This window comes from Pongo abelii, chromosome 4 (assembly GCF_028885655.2).
Source record: "Pongo abelii isolate AG06213 chromosome 4, NHGRI_mPonAbe1-v2.0_pri, whole genome shotgun sequence".
Lineage (NCBI taxonomy): Eukaryota > Metazoa > Chordata > Mammalia > Primates > Hominidae > Pongo > Pongo abelii.
The window spans coordinates 180774376-180792759 of NC_071989.2; the positions used below are offsets into that span (position 1 = coordinate 180774376).

The 18384-nt window shown below is 39.7% G+C and overlaps 1 protein-coding gene across 7 annotated transcripts in view; it reads right to left on the bottom strand.

Annotated features, from left to right (window-relative positions):
• FBXW11 (F-box and WD repeat domain containing 11) overlaps positions 1-18384 on the bottom strand; it is a 145245-nt gene that overhangs the window by 47182 nt on the left and 79679 nt on the right. For 5 of the 7 annotated variants that reach the window (XM_024247382.3, XM_024247381.3, XM_024247383.3 and 2 more), the window contains 2 exons: positions 5382-5444; positions 1630-1855 (listed from right to left, as the gene is read on the bottom strand). In XM_024247382.3, the coding sequence (XP_024103150.1) occupies positions 1630-1855; positions 5382-5444 (289 nt within the window). The remainder of the gene's footprint in view (positions 1-1629; positions 1856-5381; positions 5445-18384) is intronic. The other 2 variants (XM_024247384.3, XM_054556233.2) reach the window with 1 other exon arrangement.

The window sequence follows — 18384 nt, forward strand, 5'->3', positions numbered from 1 at the left end:
ATCCTGTAGCTCTAACAAGGGCTAGGGTTGTGGTAATCGTACTGGCTCATTCCTGGCTACTTCTAGGCTTATTTTGACATGGCAATTTTAACCACACACTACACTGGCCACATCAGAGGAAAACATTCTGGCCAGCATTCTCTATAGGAGTGAAATCTCTGTATCTTACCTAGCCAAATTTAAATTGAGAACTTTTTTAAAAAATATAGAAACAGAAAAAAATTCATGATTAATCATATTCAAAGGGGAGTTCAGCACAGTGGTGCATGCCTGTAGTACCAGCTACTCAGGAGGCTGAGGCAGGACTATCACTTGAGCCCAGGAGCTCAAGGCCAGCCTGGCCCACACAGCAAGATGCCCTTCATTGGGAAAAACAAAAAGGTGGTACAGAATACAACAAATTTTAAATTATTTTTTAAAAATCAAAGGGAAATAAATAGGTGGAACACAGTGAAACCATTCTGCAGGAGACTCTTAAGGCAGATATATGTCATTATACATTTGACCAAACCCACAAAATGAATGACAGCAAGAGTAAACCCTAATGTAACCTATGAATTTGGGGTAATAATGATGTGACAGCTTAGGTTCATGAATTGTAACAAATGTACTGCTCTGCTGTGCAATGCTGACAGTGGGGCAGGCTGAGGGAACGGGTTATGTGAATATGGGAATTCTCTGCATTTTCCCTTCGATTTTGATCTGAACCTCAAACTGCTCTAAAAATATAAAGTCTACTTTTAAAAATCAAAGTAAATTTAACCAGATGTGTGTGTGTGCGCGTGTATACACCTATGTGTGTATGAGACATATATGGGAAGACAGTAGTGAGGGAGAGGATGCAGAAACAGCTTTTGAGAAATATAATAAAGACATGCTACCAGTTTTCCCAATATATTTTTGCCATTCCTTAAGTGCCACTTCAGATACAAACGAATGTCCTAAACTTTTGGGACACTTCCCAAACATACAAACTACGTTTGAAGGGAAAAGAGTACCAGTTTTTTGAAAATTACATACAAAGGCAAAGTGCAGACTCTAAACTACATCAAAATAAAAAGTATATCCACTAACTCATTCAACAGACCAAATGAAGCAACAGTTATGACCAATAATGAACACCATTTTTTTTTTTTTTTTGAGACAGAGTCTCGCTCTTGTCACCCAGGCTGGAGTGCAGTGGTACGATCTCAGCTCACTGCAAGCTCCACCTCCCAGGTTCAAGCTATCTCCCGCCTCACCCTCCTGAGTAGCTGGGATTACAGGCATCCGCCACTACCCCCGGCTAATTTTTGTACTTTTAGTAAAGACAGGGTTTCACCATGTTGGCCAGGCTGGCATCGAACTGCTGACCTCAGGTGATCCACCTGCCTTGGCCTCCCAAAGTGCTGGGATTACAGGTGTTGAGCCACTGCGCCCGGCCAATAATGAACACTATTAAAGATACTGCCTATGTTTCCTAGATAGATACTAAATTATAATTCCTCAAGTTCCATATATTAAAGTTATGTGTCCCAAAGAAATGCTGCCTCACACGGTACTCATTCAATCATTTCATAAATATCCACCTAGGTCCTTGGGCCGGGCATTCTTCAACTACTCAGCTTTTGAAAAGACAAGTACAGTTACCTGGTAAAGCGGTAATAAAGTCCCGCTGCAACATGGGCTTCAGGTAAGAGTTAATATGTCCATGCTGATAATGACACATTCGTGAAATAAGATGTTCCACAAATTCCACTTGATCTGATTCAGACCACTGGTCAAAATATTTAATACACAAGTCTTTTTCTTTTTGATAGTTTCCTTCTGATGGCCTCTTTCTGGAGACGATCACAGATGATGTTCCATTACTTATCTATTTTAGAAAAACAAAAAAAAAATTAGTTTAACAAGGAAAGAAACCTAATTAATATTTCATTAGAAATATTTTCCACCCTGTGTATTTAATCTTAAAATGCCACTTTTACCCTAAAGCCAAACTCATTCCTTTATTAATTCATTCAGGAATTAAAAATGTATTCAGGGTCTGTGTCCTCAAATTAGTCACTACAGGAAATGCCAAAATTATAGCTATTTCTAAAAGGCACCTTAAATTATCATTTTCCAATGCTTACTACAAAATGATGCTCCAAAGATATATACCAGGTATCTCTATACATGGGATATTTATAAATTAACGTCTCCAAAGATAGCTAATGCTGGAGATAACCATCTTAGAGAAACTGCTCAACTTGGCAAAGTGGCAACTGATTGATTATTAACAGTTTGTTTTACTTCCTCAAAGTTGAAAGTTAATGCTACATACATCTACGCTAATGGTTCTCAAACTTGAGCTAGCATCAGAATAACAGGAGGGATTGTTAAACACACAGATTGCTGGGTCCCACCCTATAGGTTTTGGTTTTATTAGTCTGGAGTGGAGCCCATGAATTTGTATTTCTAACAAGTTTCCCAGCAATGCTGATGCCGCTGGTCCACAGACTACACTTTAGGGACCACATGTTGAGAACCACAGGTCTATATAACAAAGATAAGCTGTGTTGTGTTGAAACCTGAAAGCAATTCAATCCAAAAAGCTTCATTTTACCCAACAGTTTCAATCTCCTCCATACTGTTTCCCAGGGCTACTAATCCGGCAAAACAGTTTAGACTTTCCCATCCTTCTTCTGATTACCTTCCCAGAAAGTGACCCAAGGTAAATAAACCATGTATACCTGAAAAGTTCTGCATCTTACGTAGGTGGTTTATGGACAACTCACAGACTCTTATACTAACAATGCATTTCTCATCAAATCTTCCTACAAGTCCTTACATAAAATCAGTATATATTTTTTAAAACTGAAACTACATACACTGCATCTGGACAGTAACATTAAAAATAATCTCAATCACTAGACTCAAACCACAACTACTATGAAGTACAGTAACCTCCCTGTCTAAAAACAAAATAACCTCAATACTTTTGTCAAACATTTGTCAAGCTATCTGTCAACCACTCTTCTGACAGCCTCCTCATACATAATACCAGAAAAAATAACACAAAAGATAATTCTAAGAACTGAAGAGTTGAATTACAAATACCTATTAATTCCATTAGGAACTTATCTCAGGAGTCTTACATGGAATGAACCAAGAGCTTTCACTATCAGTATGTCCCCTAACTTAAAGTGGACTAAATCCATCCCAGAGAAAACATCCTTTATAAATATCCAAAGAACTCTTCAGTCTTCCTTGACAAAAAATTGTGTCTGAAGTTCTTACGTCCATATTTAGAGGTATAAGATGGGAAGGCATGTATCTTCCACTCAATTTATCTTACCGCCCCATTGTCGAGGAATGTTTCTTCCCTTGTATCGTGGGTGAGGAAAAAGCTCACTGACACCAGGTACCACCAGGGGGAAGCATTGAACAAGGATTTTGAAATTTTGCTTATACTAAGACATTTGAGTCTTAACAGATCCAAAAAGTAAGTTCAAAATAGAGATGAAAAGTCTTTGCTGTGATGAATATTGGCAAGAATAAGGGGCATCTAAGTTGCTTTAAGCATAAGGATGTCCACCACAATATAACAAGGAAAAGTTAGAAATAACTGCCCAATTACAGGCAACTATTTAAAACAAATTCTAACACATCACCATTAAGAGCTATAATGTAAGCCACTAAAATTAGCATATAAAGTAAGATTTTGACCAGGCATGGTGTCTCACGCCTGTAATTCCAGCACTTTGGGAGGCCAAGTTGGCTGGATCACTTAAGGTCAGGAGTTCGAGACCACTCTGGCCAACATGGTGAAACCCTGTCTCTACTAAAAATATAAAAAGAATTAGCCAGGCATAGTGGCGGGCGCCTGTAATCCCAGCTACTCAGGAGGCTGAGGCAGGAGAAATGCTTGAACCTGGGAGGCGGAGGGTGCAGTGAGCTGAGATCGCATCACTGCACTCCAGCCTGGGGTGCACAGCAAGACTGCATCAAAAAAAAAAAAAAAAAGGAATATTTTTATAGCAACAGAACATGCTTATGAAATAATATCAAGAAACAAAAGGCAAGATCCAGGATTTTATAAAACATATGATCACAGTAATTCATGACAAGGGGAACACACCATGACAGAGTAAAGGATATACATCAAAATCTCAAAAGTGCCTTATCTTAAGAAAGAAAACTACATATGTTTTCCTTCCCCCTTTATTTCTATATTTGATTCCAAATAACTTGCCAAAATAATGGTTCATAACAGGTTAAATATAATGATAACAACTTGCATTTGTGTACTGCTTTATAATTTACAAAGTACTTTCACAGCCATTAATTCATTTGATAAGCAAAAGTTTTATTTTATTTACAGACAAGTTCCTAATCATCTGGCCTCCCTAGAGTGTTTGTATAACTATTAACTAGTTGACTGAAAGATAAATGAAGGAAAAACTGAAAGCTAAAGTGTGAAGAACCACTGCCAATTGAAAAATCATAGTAAATGAAGAGCATCCCACTGCAAAATAATAAACGTGGAGGGTACAAAACTCAGTCTGTACACAGTGTTAAGAAGAAAATAACGGCATGTGCACTATTCTATGCACATTTTCAATATGCTATTTCCAACCACGTGCTCAGCCCAGCAAGCTCTTCCTAGCATTGTTTTTCTTTGCTTCATTTCCTCTTAAATGTGTTGGGTGCACTTTGTTCCTGCAACTAATCTATCTTTTCAGTTTCAAATCAAATGAACCCAGAGAATTTATTTTTACATTATTATCTTCAGATTTAGATTTGTTTTGCTTTTAATCGTGTCTTCATGAAGGGGAAAGCCATGTGTACCAGCATGGTTGATAAAACACCACATCGTGAAACTTTGCTTGCTCCCCAAACCCCCAACCACACACACATACACACACATACACACACACACACACACACACACACGACCTGGGAAATTGGGAAGAAAACTGGCAAACCTTAAACTAGAGCCAAGGGAGAAGGAGACGAGCTTAAAAGGAAAAGGCAAACTAATGGAAATGGGAGAGAAGAGTAAAGGTTGAGAGCAAAAGCAGAAAAGGCCATCCATGTATATACTGGTGTGTGGCATGGTGCCATTCTGGTGACAAAGGATGCCATCACTGTCCATCTTTGGCTTAGGCAGAGGCCACAGACAGAACATTTTAGGCTACAGCCACTTCAGAATCTTTGTGGAAACTCCAAAATTATTCAGCATATTTGTAATGACAATTCCCTATGGAATGAAGATAAATTAGGGTGGATTCTGAAACTAGCAAAACTGCACAAAAGGAAACAAAAATGCTTGGCTCTTGATTCCACTGAGGACATTAACTGAGGGAGCATCCTAGCTACAGTCAGTTGCTATCTAATCTGTGCGCCGTCATTCCTACCTGCCAAAGAGTATTTTTCTTTGGGGACTCATCTTCATTTTGATCTTCCATAACTGAAGTGTTCTAGGGGGGGAAAAACAGGTTATTTGAATTATACCAAGTTTTGCAAATCCTAAATAACTACAAGAAATAATTTTGAAAACCCAAACTAGAGTGTACCAATACAAACCCAAGAACTATTTGGCTTTGTGGCTAACACATGCCATTTTGGGTCAAGGGAGATATGCTCATCTTTCATAAATCAATAAAGTTAGTGGTTAGACAAAAGCAAGCATAAAGTCATTATTCACAAAGGTTGGGTGTGCTTAGAAAAAAAGGCTAAATTGTGGGAGTAAAGCTGAAGCTCAACCTCAGTCGTCACTGTTTTTGTACTTGTGACAAGAAATTCCAAAGACCCATGAAGTTTCCGATGATTGCCCAAAACATTTACTAGAAGGTCTGCTATTCAGTAATGCACCCCAAGGAATCCGCAATTAGAAGTAGCAAAGCCTTGGAAGCCCCCCCTGCCTTCGTCTTTCCTCCCTTGACAGCCTTGTTTTTCTGGAATGGCTTTGCAATCTCCGCTAGCAAGCATAGTGGGTGCCCCAACCTTCTCCTTGAAGAGGAGGATGCTGTTAGCCAGTAACAATCTGGCTTGCCTTGGGAATGCATTAGCTTTTGATTTTTGTGTTTACTGCACAAAGAGGTACTGTGTAATTATTCTTTCTGGTGACCCAGTCGCTCAATAGATGCCCATTAACTAGAGATTATACATGATTGGATTTTCCCTTTTGAAGCTCCCACCTAATGGCTAAATGGAAACTTAATGAGAAGGGGAAGTGGGCTAGTTGTGCTCTGAAAGGAGTAACAACTCATTTATGGATAGCAGTCTCTCTAAATTCCTTCCAAAACCTAAAATTATAAGACTGGGGTATAAAATTTAAACAACATTTCTCTCATAGTATTATTCCAAAGGATATTATACATCTATTTAAGGTATCAGTGTTTACAAGATCTTGTTTGTTGTCTTTAGGGAATAAGCCTCTCTCAAATTTTCCCTATTTTTTCCTTTATGTTCTACAAGTCCTAAAATGTTTGGACTATTTATACAGTATTTCCAAACAATCCATTTGAAAATACCAATGTAGGTAATGATGTAAGAATCACCACTGAACACTAGCCACTCTACAGCTCACAAAACTGGCTCTGATCAGGAATGCAGTATGACGGAGTAGGAAAGTCAAAGGCTTTGAAGCCAAAGAGAAGTTGGATTCCTGATTTGGTCACTCATTCAATGTGTGTGTGTGTGTGTGTGTGTGTGTGTGAGCCTGAGCAAGTTCTTTTACCCTGGGAACAAATACAAACACACAGAGTTGTTGTGGGGATGGAGACTGCCCTACACAATGCTTAGTGCATAATGGGTATTCCAAAAAACATTACTTCACTCTCCGATTTGAAGATGCTACTTTTCACTGCGGCATTATTCACAATAGCAAAGACTTGGAACCAACCCAAATGTCCATCAATGATAGACTAGATTAAGAAAATGTAGCACAAACACACCATGGAATACTATGCAGCCATAAAAAATGATGAGTTCATGTCCTTTGTAGGGACATGGATGAAGCTGGAAACCATCATTCTCAGCAAACTATCACAAGGACAAAAAACCAAACACTGCATGTTCTCACTCATAGGTGGGAATTGAACAATGAGAACACTGGAGACACAGGAAGGGGAACATCACACACTGGGGCCTGTCGTGGGGTGGGGGGAGGTGGGGGGATAGCATTAGGAGATATACCTAATGTAAATGACAAGTTAATGGGTGCAGCATACCAACATGGCGCATGTATACATATGTAACAAACCTGCACGTTGTGTACATGTACCCTAGAACTTAAAAGTATAATTTAAAAAAAAAAATGAGGAAAAAAAAAAAAGAAGATGCTACTTTTCCCGTGTTACCTTCTTACGCTTTTCTAATTTCAGAGATTTTGACAGGATGCTCCAGATGGCTGCCTATGGGGAAAACCGGGCTTTCTCAGTAAAATCTTATAAACCCCACAGCATCAAGGTCCACAATGAGGGAGAGGGACAGGAGGGTGGGGCTCTATGTAAAAATCAGCCATGAGCTAGAGAGGAAGGCAGTGTGTCCAAGAGTCCAAAACAGGACTGGAGTGGTGAAAGCAGTAAGTAATTCTGAATGGGATGAAGAACAAGGAAACAAAGGTAGTATTTATGGAGGTCTCTCCATGTAATCTTTTCATTGCTATCTTGAAGGGACCTAAGGGTAACTAAAGCAAGCAGGTTTCCTCAGGGGAATAAAGAAAGGGGGAGCAGTGACTCAGTACAGCATCCCCTGAGTTTGGCAGTTACAAAGCCGTCTTGCAAGGCCACAATGTCTAGGTTCTAAGAGTGGTAAGGAGAACAAATGGCTGGAAACATGAAAGGTGGAGCACAGAAAGGAATGAGGAATTAAGTGGAAGAGATGGGAAGTCAGTCCCCACCCCATGTCTCCAGGTACTGCAGAGGAAACATATGAGGGATGTATATATGGTTTTGTTTTGTTTTCTGTTTTTTGTGGTGGTTTTTTTTTTTTTAATACGGAGTCTCGCTCTGTCGCCAGGCTGGAGTGCAATGGTGCGATCTCAACTCACTGCAACCTCCGCCTCCCGGCTTCAAGCGACTCTCCTGCCTCAGCCTCCTGAGTAGCTGGGACTACAGGCACACACCACCATGCCCAGCTAATTTTTGTATTTTTAGTAGAGACAGGGTTTCACCATGTTGGCCAGGATGGTCTCGATCTCTTGAACTCGTGATCCGCTCGCCTCAGCCTCCCAAAGTGTTGGGATTACAGGCATGAGCCACCGCACCCAGCCAAGAGATATATATATGTTTTAAACTAAAAGCTTTTGAAATATAGGAGCCAGAATCCTCCAGAGCTATTGTGACCTAAACCACCTTAATATTTTCTTTACTTAAGATGGAAACACAAGAAATGTCAGACGTCCCTGTACACTATACATGAAACAACTCTTCACAGTGAGAAAATTTCACTCTTCATTTATTCCAAAACAGAGAAATGATGTTTACTTATATGGTTGATAAGGAAACAACCCCCTGAAGAAAACAGCAGCTATTGTCTTAAGGCTTCATAAAGGAGGCTAGACATACAATTTAATAAAATTTAATAAAACCATGGGGGCTGCAATAGTTCTCCCATCCCACATACTTTTCAACTTCTTTTATAAAGGTTTCAGGAGAAGACACCAAAGGGAAAATGCTGCTCTCAAGCTACACTGACCAGAGGATCCAGAGGATTCCAGGCAATGCAAAAAATGTCTGGAGAAAAAAGCATCCAAGCCTCTAATTAGGTTTAGAAATTAGAGAAATGCTATACACATCCTTGCACTCTAGACTCTCTCTCTCTCTCTCTCTCTCTCTGTGTAAATATATATATTCTATTCAGAGATATATTTTATATATATATCTGTCTCTCAGAAGTTACAATACACTCCATTAAGATACAAAAGGTTCTATAATGTACTATTATTTTAAAATTAGGTTAAATTCATTTAATCCAACTTTCCCAAGTTTGTTGGACATGGACAGCCCCCATTTTATAATAATATCTATTAATAATAGCTCAGCACATATTGGCAAACACTGGACTAGAGCAACAGCCTGGCGTAATTCCTTCCTCTCTCTTCACCAAATGCTTTTGGGAGACAAAGGAAACACCCACTTTGTTAAATACAATACAGTCCTCTCCTGTTCCCCATCATCTTTCTCAGCCTGCTACAGGTTGAGCATCCCACATGCAAAAATCCTAATTCCAAAAGTATAATGCAGATATTCTAAAATCTGTACATTTCCAAAATCAGAAACACTTTTGGTCCCAAGCAGATAAGGGATACTCAATCCGTACACAGGGTCGCAGGAATAAGTGGTGATGGCAAGAATAGAAAATTATCTTATGGAAGCTATAATTTTTTTAATCACTTTGAATTTTATTCCTTAAAGGCAAGAGACAAAAGGTCACAGGTTCAAGGGTGAGGTAAGAAAAAACAATGAGCTTCCCAAGAGAAAAGAAAGGTCATTTCCTACATCCAAACTCTTATGTGAAACCATGGCCAATCTGAGAGTTGAAATCCTCTTTAAGTCTCCAACACTTATGAGAAGGAAAAGTTATTTGAAATACCAACCAGTTTACTTTCTACCCTTCTCATCATTTCCTTCCTTTTATGTCTACCAAGGAGCATCACATGTAAATAGATTACAATGCAGACCCTCCTATTATTCTGATACTACTACCAATCAAAGATATAATCTAGGAAGAAGAAGCTAGACTCTCAGGCAGATCAATTTTAGTACTATTGCCATTTTGAGATGGATATTTCTTTGTTGTGGGGCTGCTGTGTGCATTATAGAAGGTTAGCAGCATCCTTGGCCAGTGCCTGTGCCAGGAGCATTCCACACCCTCTGAACTGTGAGAATCAAAAATGTCTCCAGATTGCCAAATGTCCCAGGGAAGGGGGCTAAATCACTCTCTCCACTTGAAAACCAGTGCTCTAGGGATGTGGGCTCCTAAACTTGACACCGTGGGAGAATACTACTATCTCAGGCCTGGCCCTTCTTTCTCCTTGGCATCTTTCCTTGGCATCTTTCCTTGGCCCGTGTGACTGTGATGCTCTTCACATACATCCTGACCTCGCCATGGTAGGGTAATTCACGAAGTATGTTGATATCTAAATTCAGGGCTATGTCCTGCTTGCCATTAAATACATATTTGGAAAACCATGGTTATCATGGTTATCAGTGATTCTTTACTAGAGGTCCGTGGACTTGGGGCATGAATGAGGACTATAAATAACAGGAAGCCATATATATACAGCTGACCATGGAGCAGATGGAGCCTAGGCATACGTTTTCCTTTCAAGTTCTCCAAGTAATTCTGATCTATCTCTGCTCAAAAATCATTGCTATGGCAAAATGATGCAGCCCATGTGGTAGCACCAACCTAAGTAAGCAAGCTGCACTGATGGTATCATGACAGACTCCATCCCAATATGTGATATTTCATAACTACCAAATACCACAATACTCTAATGCCTGTTCCTGGGTGTCCTTTGCAAGTAAAAATTATGAAACCAGTCATTCACTGGATATTAAAAACATGACCAACTATATACTTTATCAAGTAGCTCCAAAGAAGAATAGAGAAAATAATTGTTATTTAATGATTGCCTATGATGGTCAGGCATTGTGATAGAAACTTTATATAAATTACCTTTAACGACGACCTTGTATGATAGCACCTATATCCTGTTTTACACATCGGGAGAACCATAGCTCAGAAACGTTACACAACTTGCCTTGGGTTATGCATCAAAAAGTATCAAGATTCAAAGCTAGACTCTGTAAGACACTACCTTCCCAGTTAGACTGCATATATATTATAGCTATTTGCAGCACAATGAAGATCCTAATCTTGTTTCAAAGACACTCTTCCCACCATCACAAAGGAAACACAGGCTGGGCACAGTGGCTCATGCCTGTAATCCCAGCACTTTGGGAGGCTGAAGTGGGCAGATCACTTGAAGCCAGGAGTTCGAGACCATCCTGGCCAACATGGTGAAACCCCATCTCTACTAAAAATACAAAAATTAGCCAGGCATGGTGGCACATGCCTGTAGTCTCAGCTACTTGGGAGGCTGAGGCAGAAGAATCTCTTGAACCTAGGAGGCAGAGGTTGCAGTGAGGGAAGATCGCACCACTGCACTCCAGTCTGGGCAACAGAGAAAGACTCTGTCTCAAAAAAACAAAAAAAAAGAAAAGAAGAGAAAACACAGGCAGAGTTACTCTGTCTTCATAAACTGAATTCTGAACATAACTGGAAGTAGCATAAGTTTCCATTCTAAGGATGATTGGTTTGGACGGTTGTCTGGTTAGTTCATTTAGTCAGGTCTCCATTATCCTCAGAGTCAGATTTGGAAATTTCATGCCAACTGATCAAATATGTTCAGTGAAAGACGATGGGAAGAATAATCAAATTCCACACTGCTATTTAAAAAAAAAAAAAAAAACAACTCTGAAGGGCTGCGCACAGTGGATTTACTCCTGTAAATCCCAGCACTTTGGAGGCCGAGGGAGGAGGACTGCCTGAGGCGAGGAGTTTGAGACCATCCTGCACAACACAGTGAGACTCTATCTCTTAAAAAAATTTAAAAATAAGCCAAGCCTCGTAACTACTCAGAAGGCTAAGGTGAGAGGATCTCAGAAGTTTGAGGCTTCAATAAGCTAAGATCATGCCAATGCACTCCAGCCCGGGCAACAGAGCAAGCTTCATCTCTATAAAAAAGCAATAATACTAATAAACAAAATAAAAAATAACTGAAAATACATATAGTGTGTTTTTTTAATATGATAAACAGATCAGCAAAAGTAACTTTCCTTTTTATCTATGCATTTTCATGAACGTGGCGACCCCAATGCAAAAAGTCTTCACCCTGGGAAACGAATGCATTCTAGGTAGCCCAGATGTAAATTACATTTCTGAAACTGAATTCTATATAAAACCAAACGAAACCTGAGAAAGTGTACCCCATTGCATCATCATTCTAAAACAAACAAACAAAAAAAATCACACAATATTGTGACGTGAAAACTTGTCAAGATGTTTTCATCAACTGGGTAATTTAGTACAGCAATACTGTGTCTGCTATGGAATTTCAGCTACCACCTAGAATTCATTCTTTCTTCAGAGCATTTCAATAATCCCAGAATCTCTTCTGTACATTCCCCCTTCTCTCTTTCATACCAATCAACGGAAGTGGTAGGCTGGTTCCAATGACCTAGCCTCCATTTTCATTTAGTTTATGTATAGGTACAACAGGCTCTTAGCAGTGATATATGTTTAACAGTAGGAGCCACGAACTGACACAGAATATATTTCAATTGGAAAATTCCCTACTTTGAGAATTATATGAGGAATCAATTTCCTGCTTTAAAAATGCTGCAAATTCTGCATTAAGTAACTAACAGTTAAGAGTCACACAGCTAGTAAATGAGAGACACAGGATTCAGACCTAAGCCTATTCTACTCAGAAATCAATGTACTTTCCACACAGAAAAATGTGTCTTAGGTGTTTTCCAACTGCTGGTTTTGGCCTATGCAATCAATTTAATAGACTGCAGCCAGAATGTTTTAATAAAACAAAGCTGAATTGAGGAGACCCCCTAAACACAAAGGTAAGCAAAATAACAAATTCATATAAAAAAGGCTAAAAGAAATGAGCAAAAACATAGCAGAAAAATTCAAATTAAAGGAAAGCAAGGGTCTTTATTGCAAGGAGAGCAATATTTACATTTTAAATCCCTGAAAAGCAAAATTCAAAAAGAAGAGTGCTTTTTAAGAGTCAGGGTTCCCCTTTGTCACCCAGGCTGAAGTACAGAGGCATGATCATAGCTCACTACAACCTCGAACTCCTGGGCTCAAGCAATCTTCCCACCCAGCCTCCTGAGTAGCTAGGACTACAGGCTCACACCATAACACCCAACTAATTTTTTAAAATTTTTTAGAGACAGGGTCTTGCTATGTTGCCCAAGCTGATCTCAAACTCCCAGGCTCAAGTGATCCTCCTGTCTCAGCTTCCCAAGTCACTGGGATTACAGGTAAGTCACCACACCAAGCAACAGTACATAAAGGGGAAAAGTTGGAAATTTTATTTTTTAAATACCTTTCCAGCTTTGATAGATGAAGGCGACCAAAAAGAAACAAACAAACGAGGCAGGGAGGGAGGGAGGGGCCTGATTTACTAGATATATCTCAAAATTTCTACCCAATAAGAGACTACATATTCTCAATTTTCCATGGAGCATTTTGTAAAAACTGATATAGGTCACAGAAGAAAATTCCAAATATAGTTAGAAATCAGGAACAGATTATTACATATTTAAGATTAGGCTAAGTAGAAAAATCTAAATATATTCCGCCAATTATTACTTGCTATAAATTCCAAAGATAAATACATAGAACAATGACTGGTAAAGGCAAACCAAATACCTTTTCATTGTTCTTGTTACCTACACGTAGGCCCCTAAAACCCAAATCTTGCCAACACATTGCTGGGAATTAAAATCACTAGAAAGCCAGAAGTATTCATTTTGAAAAAGAAGAGATAAGTTTGTCTAAAATAGCAGTTCCTATCTCTCAAACAAACAAGGCAATTCAGAAGGAAGAAGGCCATATGTGCACATACATTAACGCAACCACCATCAAACAGCTTGACTAGAAATCTTCTCCCCTCTCCGGACAAACACTAAAACATAGGAATATACCAGTTATTTTCTTTCTGCCATCTCATAAAAATGTAAACCACTAATAAATTTTAAATTCATTAGGAGTTTGGTTGAAATTCATTATATGGATTATTATAATACAGTAAGTTCTCTTCTAATTAATCTAAACTGTAGTTCCACTCAAATTTGTAACAAGTATTTCATTGTTATTGACATTATATGACAAGAAATGATACTAAAAATATCTGAAAGAATGAATGCAGAAGAATGTTTTTCTTCTTTTTGTCATCACCAATCATGTGTATGCGTGTGTGTGTGCGTGTGTGTGTGTGACAGAGTCTGGCTCTGCTGCCCAGGCTGGAGTGCAGTGGCACAATCCCGGCTCACTGCAACCTCTGCCTCTGCGGTTCAAGCAATACTCGTGCCTCAGCCTCCCATGTAGTTGGGACTACAGGCGTGCACCACCATGCCTGGCTAACTTTGTATTTTTAGTAGAGATGGGGTTTCGTCATGTTGGCCAGGCTAGTCTCGAACTCCTGGCCTCAAATGATCTGCCCGCCTCAGCCTCCCAAAGTGCTGGGATTACAGGCTGAGTCACCACATCCAGCCTGGATAACAAAGCTTTTAATCAATTTTTAGTTAGACTTTTTCTTACTGATTTCTAGAAATTCTATATATATTCTAGAATGAACTCCTTTCTCAAATATATTATTACAAAGGTCTTCTCTCAATCTGTGGCTTAACTTTTCATTCTCTTAATGGTGTCTTTTGATAAACAGAAGTAATAAATTTTAATGAAGTTTAACTTGTCAATTGTTTCCTTTCTTATTTATGCTTTCTGTCATCTTGCTCAAGAAATCTTTTTTCTTCTAACGTCATAAAGATATTCTTCCACACCTAGGTTTTATTTTACTTTGTACATTTTCATTTAAAATTCGTCTTTACTGATTTTTAAGTAAAGCAGAAATTAAGATTCATATTTTTAAATTTTAAGTCCATGTTTTTCCAATTGGAGATTGCAATCCATTATAGTTTAAAATATCAATTTAAGGGATAACCAGCATTTTTTAAAAAACTGAAATAGAATAGAGCACATATTATATCCTCTACTTCATCAATTCTAAGATGCATTCTTTTTCACATTTTAACATCTCTAAAATAGAGACGTTTCTTATAATCAATATCTTACAATTAAAAATGGCGGCAATTTTCCTGACTATACAGACTATACACACGTGATAGCAGCAGAAGGTAGACAAAATCCTAGGCAGACAGGGGAGGGTCCGCGGTGAAACTCCACCTTTTTTTTTTTTTTTTTTTGAGACAGAGTCTTGCTCTGTTGCCCAGGCTGGAGTGCTGTGGCACGATCTCAGCTCACTGCAACCTCCACCTCCCGGGTTCAAGCAATTCCCTGCCTCAGCCTCCCGAGTAGCTGGGACTACAGGCACCCACCACGACACCCAACTAATTTTTGTATTTTTAGTAGAGATGGAGTTTCACCATGTTGGCCAGGCTGGTCCTGAAGTCCTGACCTCGTGATCCACCCACCTCGGCCTCCCAAAGTGCTGGGATTACAGGAATGAGCCATTGCACCCAGCCAAAACCCCACCTTCAAGCTAAAAACAGCCTGAAGCCTGAAGACAAGGCTGCTGGTTCTGGATGAAGCCCACGACCCAGAGTGAGAATTTCTATTCCTGTTTGCCAGCTCTTTCCCAATTGGTTCTTTCTGGATAATGCTTTTTAATCAAACGTTGCCTTTTCCAATGCTACTTACTACCCGCACCTCTCCCATTCTGTGACTATTAAAAACCCTGAACTCAGCCACACTGGGGGACTACCCAACTTCGGGTAGTGGAATGCCCATTTTGAGTGTGCTCTCCGCTGAGAACTGTTTCGTTGCTCAATAAAACTTTCCGCCCTGCTCACCCTCCGGTTGTGAGCATAACCTCATTCTTCTTGGATGCGGGACAAGAACTCAAGACCTACTGAACATGCGTAGGAAAAACGCTGTAATACTGTAGCCCTCCGCCCTCTGCCGGTGTCAGGCAGCAGCCCTGCATGACAGGAAGCAGCCACCGGGCCAGGCCAGCCCAGGAGCCGCGGGCCGGAGCAGGGCGACAGGATTAAATGAGCTGTAACACAAATGGGCTGAAACACGTCCCACCCCCCGACCCCCGCTGACTGGTAGTGCTGCGGAGAGGAGAGAAGAGCTACAACCCTTCTGGGGCCCCAGACCTCGCCACTCCCTGAGCCAGAGTTGCGACATGCTGTAACACCCTCTTTGGGGTCACGCGGATGCTGGTATCTCCAAAAGTTTCAAGTGCCACCGCATTCCCCCTTGTCTAGATGCTGGTGCCCAAGGCAGAAGCAGGCTACAGCACACCTGGCCCCGGCACAGACTGAGTGCGGGATCAGGGCCAGGGCGCTAAGAGCAGCCCACCAGGCCGAGTGGGCAAGATACCTCCAACAGCAAGCCCGGGGCGGAGCGAGGCCCTGGGCAGGGGCACTGCCAGCTGCAAAGTCTCCAGCTGGCGAAGCAGCACAGAAAAAATCCTGCATCACATGCATATATATAAAAATTACCACACACACACTAGGTATAAACATAAATTTCATTTCTTTCTTTGAAAACCCCTGAAAAACCCTGGTAAAGGTTAGTAGAGTATAATAAATCCCATACTGCAAAAGTTACTACCTTTTCAGTTTGCTTTCAATTCTAATTTCATCAAAAGATATTTTCACATCTCTCTAATATCTGCCATTACCTGTTTTTAACAAAAAGAGCCAGACTACTGTTCAATTTTCTGTAAAAAAAAAAAAAAAAAAAAAAAAAAAAAAAAAAAAAAAAAGCAGTATCTGGCTAAAATGTCATATGGGTTTTTGGGTTTTCGTTTTGTTTTGTTTTTTTTTTTGAGACAAAGTCTTGTCCTGTCACTCAGGCTATAGTGCAGTGGCACGATCACGGTTCACTACAGCCTCAGTCTCCTGAGCTCAAGCAATCTTCCAGCCTCAGCCTCCCAAGTAGCTGGGACCACAGGTGTATGCCACCATGCCTGGCTAATTTTTTTATTTTTCTTTTATGGAGACAAGATCTCAGTATGTTGCCCAGGTTGGGGTTTTTTAATGGTATTTACTTTTACACTAATCTATGCCAGTAAGCACCACTGACTTTCCAGTCATGTAGTGATTATAGTTCCCTTTTCTGATTTACTTTAAAAAGTAGACTTTTAAAACATGGTCAGCAGGTAAAAGAACAAATGGTGTGCAGACATGTCAAAAATTGTGAGGTTTGTACTCAACTGCCCAAAGTCAGGGAAACACTATTTTAGAAGAACAATGATGGGGGAAAGGCCTAAACTATTTTAAGTGGGAAAAAAGCAAGTCAAAATATATCTGTACAATCTCATCTTTACAAAAAAAACTTATTTTACTATTTATTTACAAAAGCAACCATGTGCTTACAATATTATCTCTGTAATTTGTATTTGATTTTTGCTTACTTATCCTACCTAAATTTTCCTTAAAGTAGACATATATCTTTTTAACAGCAAGGAAAAGTGATTTTGAAGTTAAACTTTAAAAAGTAAGCAAAAGATTCACACCAAGACCCCAGATATATATGCTGTGGTCTAGGGAAACAGAAACTCTTACTGACAGGTCCAGCAGTGCTGTATTCCACTTGACCTCTCTGTACCTACGTCCTCATCCACAAAACTGAGGTGAAAACAGGGCCTCCCTGGCAGAGTAAGTGAGAAAATTTTAAGAGATAATCCTGGCACCCAAGCAGGGCTCTGACACAGTTTGGATCTGTGTCCCCACCCAAACCTCTTGTCAAATTGTAATCCCCAATGTTGAAGGTGAGGCCTGGTGGGAGGTGACTGAATCATGGGAACGGTTTCTCATGGTTCAACACCATCCCCCTTGGTGCTGTCGTGGCATAAGTGAGTGAGTTCTCACAAGACCTGATTGTTTAAAAGTAGCACCTCACCACTCTCTTCCTCCTGCTCCGGCCACATGAAGTGCCCGCTTCCCCTTCGCCTTCTGCCATAATTGAAGCCAAGCAGATGCTGCCATGCTTCCTATATAGCCTGCAGAACCATGAGCCAATTAAACCCCATTTCCTTATCAATTACCCAGTCTCAGGTATTTCTTTATAGCAGTGTGAGAACAGACTAATAGAGGCTCCTTTAGTCAAATTTAACTTCCACAGGGCAGAGATATCTGGTTGTTTTATTCAATCTGTATCCTTAGCACTTAGAATAATTCCCAGCATACTACTTAAGTACAGAGGTATAATAAATATCTATTGATGATAAATAGTAGCTACACACTTCAGTGCAGTGGGAAAAGAATGGTCTTTTAAATAAAAGACTCTATCAACTAGATATTCTTAACATATTTTGGGCCCAACCCTCTCACATGCATACAAAGAAACACACAAAAAAAATCCATTCTAGATAGACTGAAGATCTAAGTGTAAAAGACAAAGCAGTAAAGCTTTTAGAAGAAGCCATAGGACATCTTCAAGACCTGGGAATAGGCAAAACTTTTTTAAACAATACACAACTGCTAACCACAAAGAACAATGTAATAAATCAGACTATATTAAAATAATTTCTGTTCATTGAAAACATTCAGAGATTGAAAACGTTTGAAACCTGATTTATGGTGATGATGCATCACTGGACTACATATGTGGATTAGTTTTGTGATATGCAAA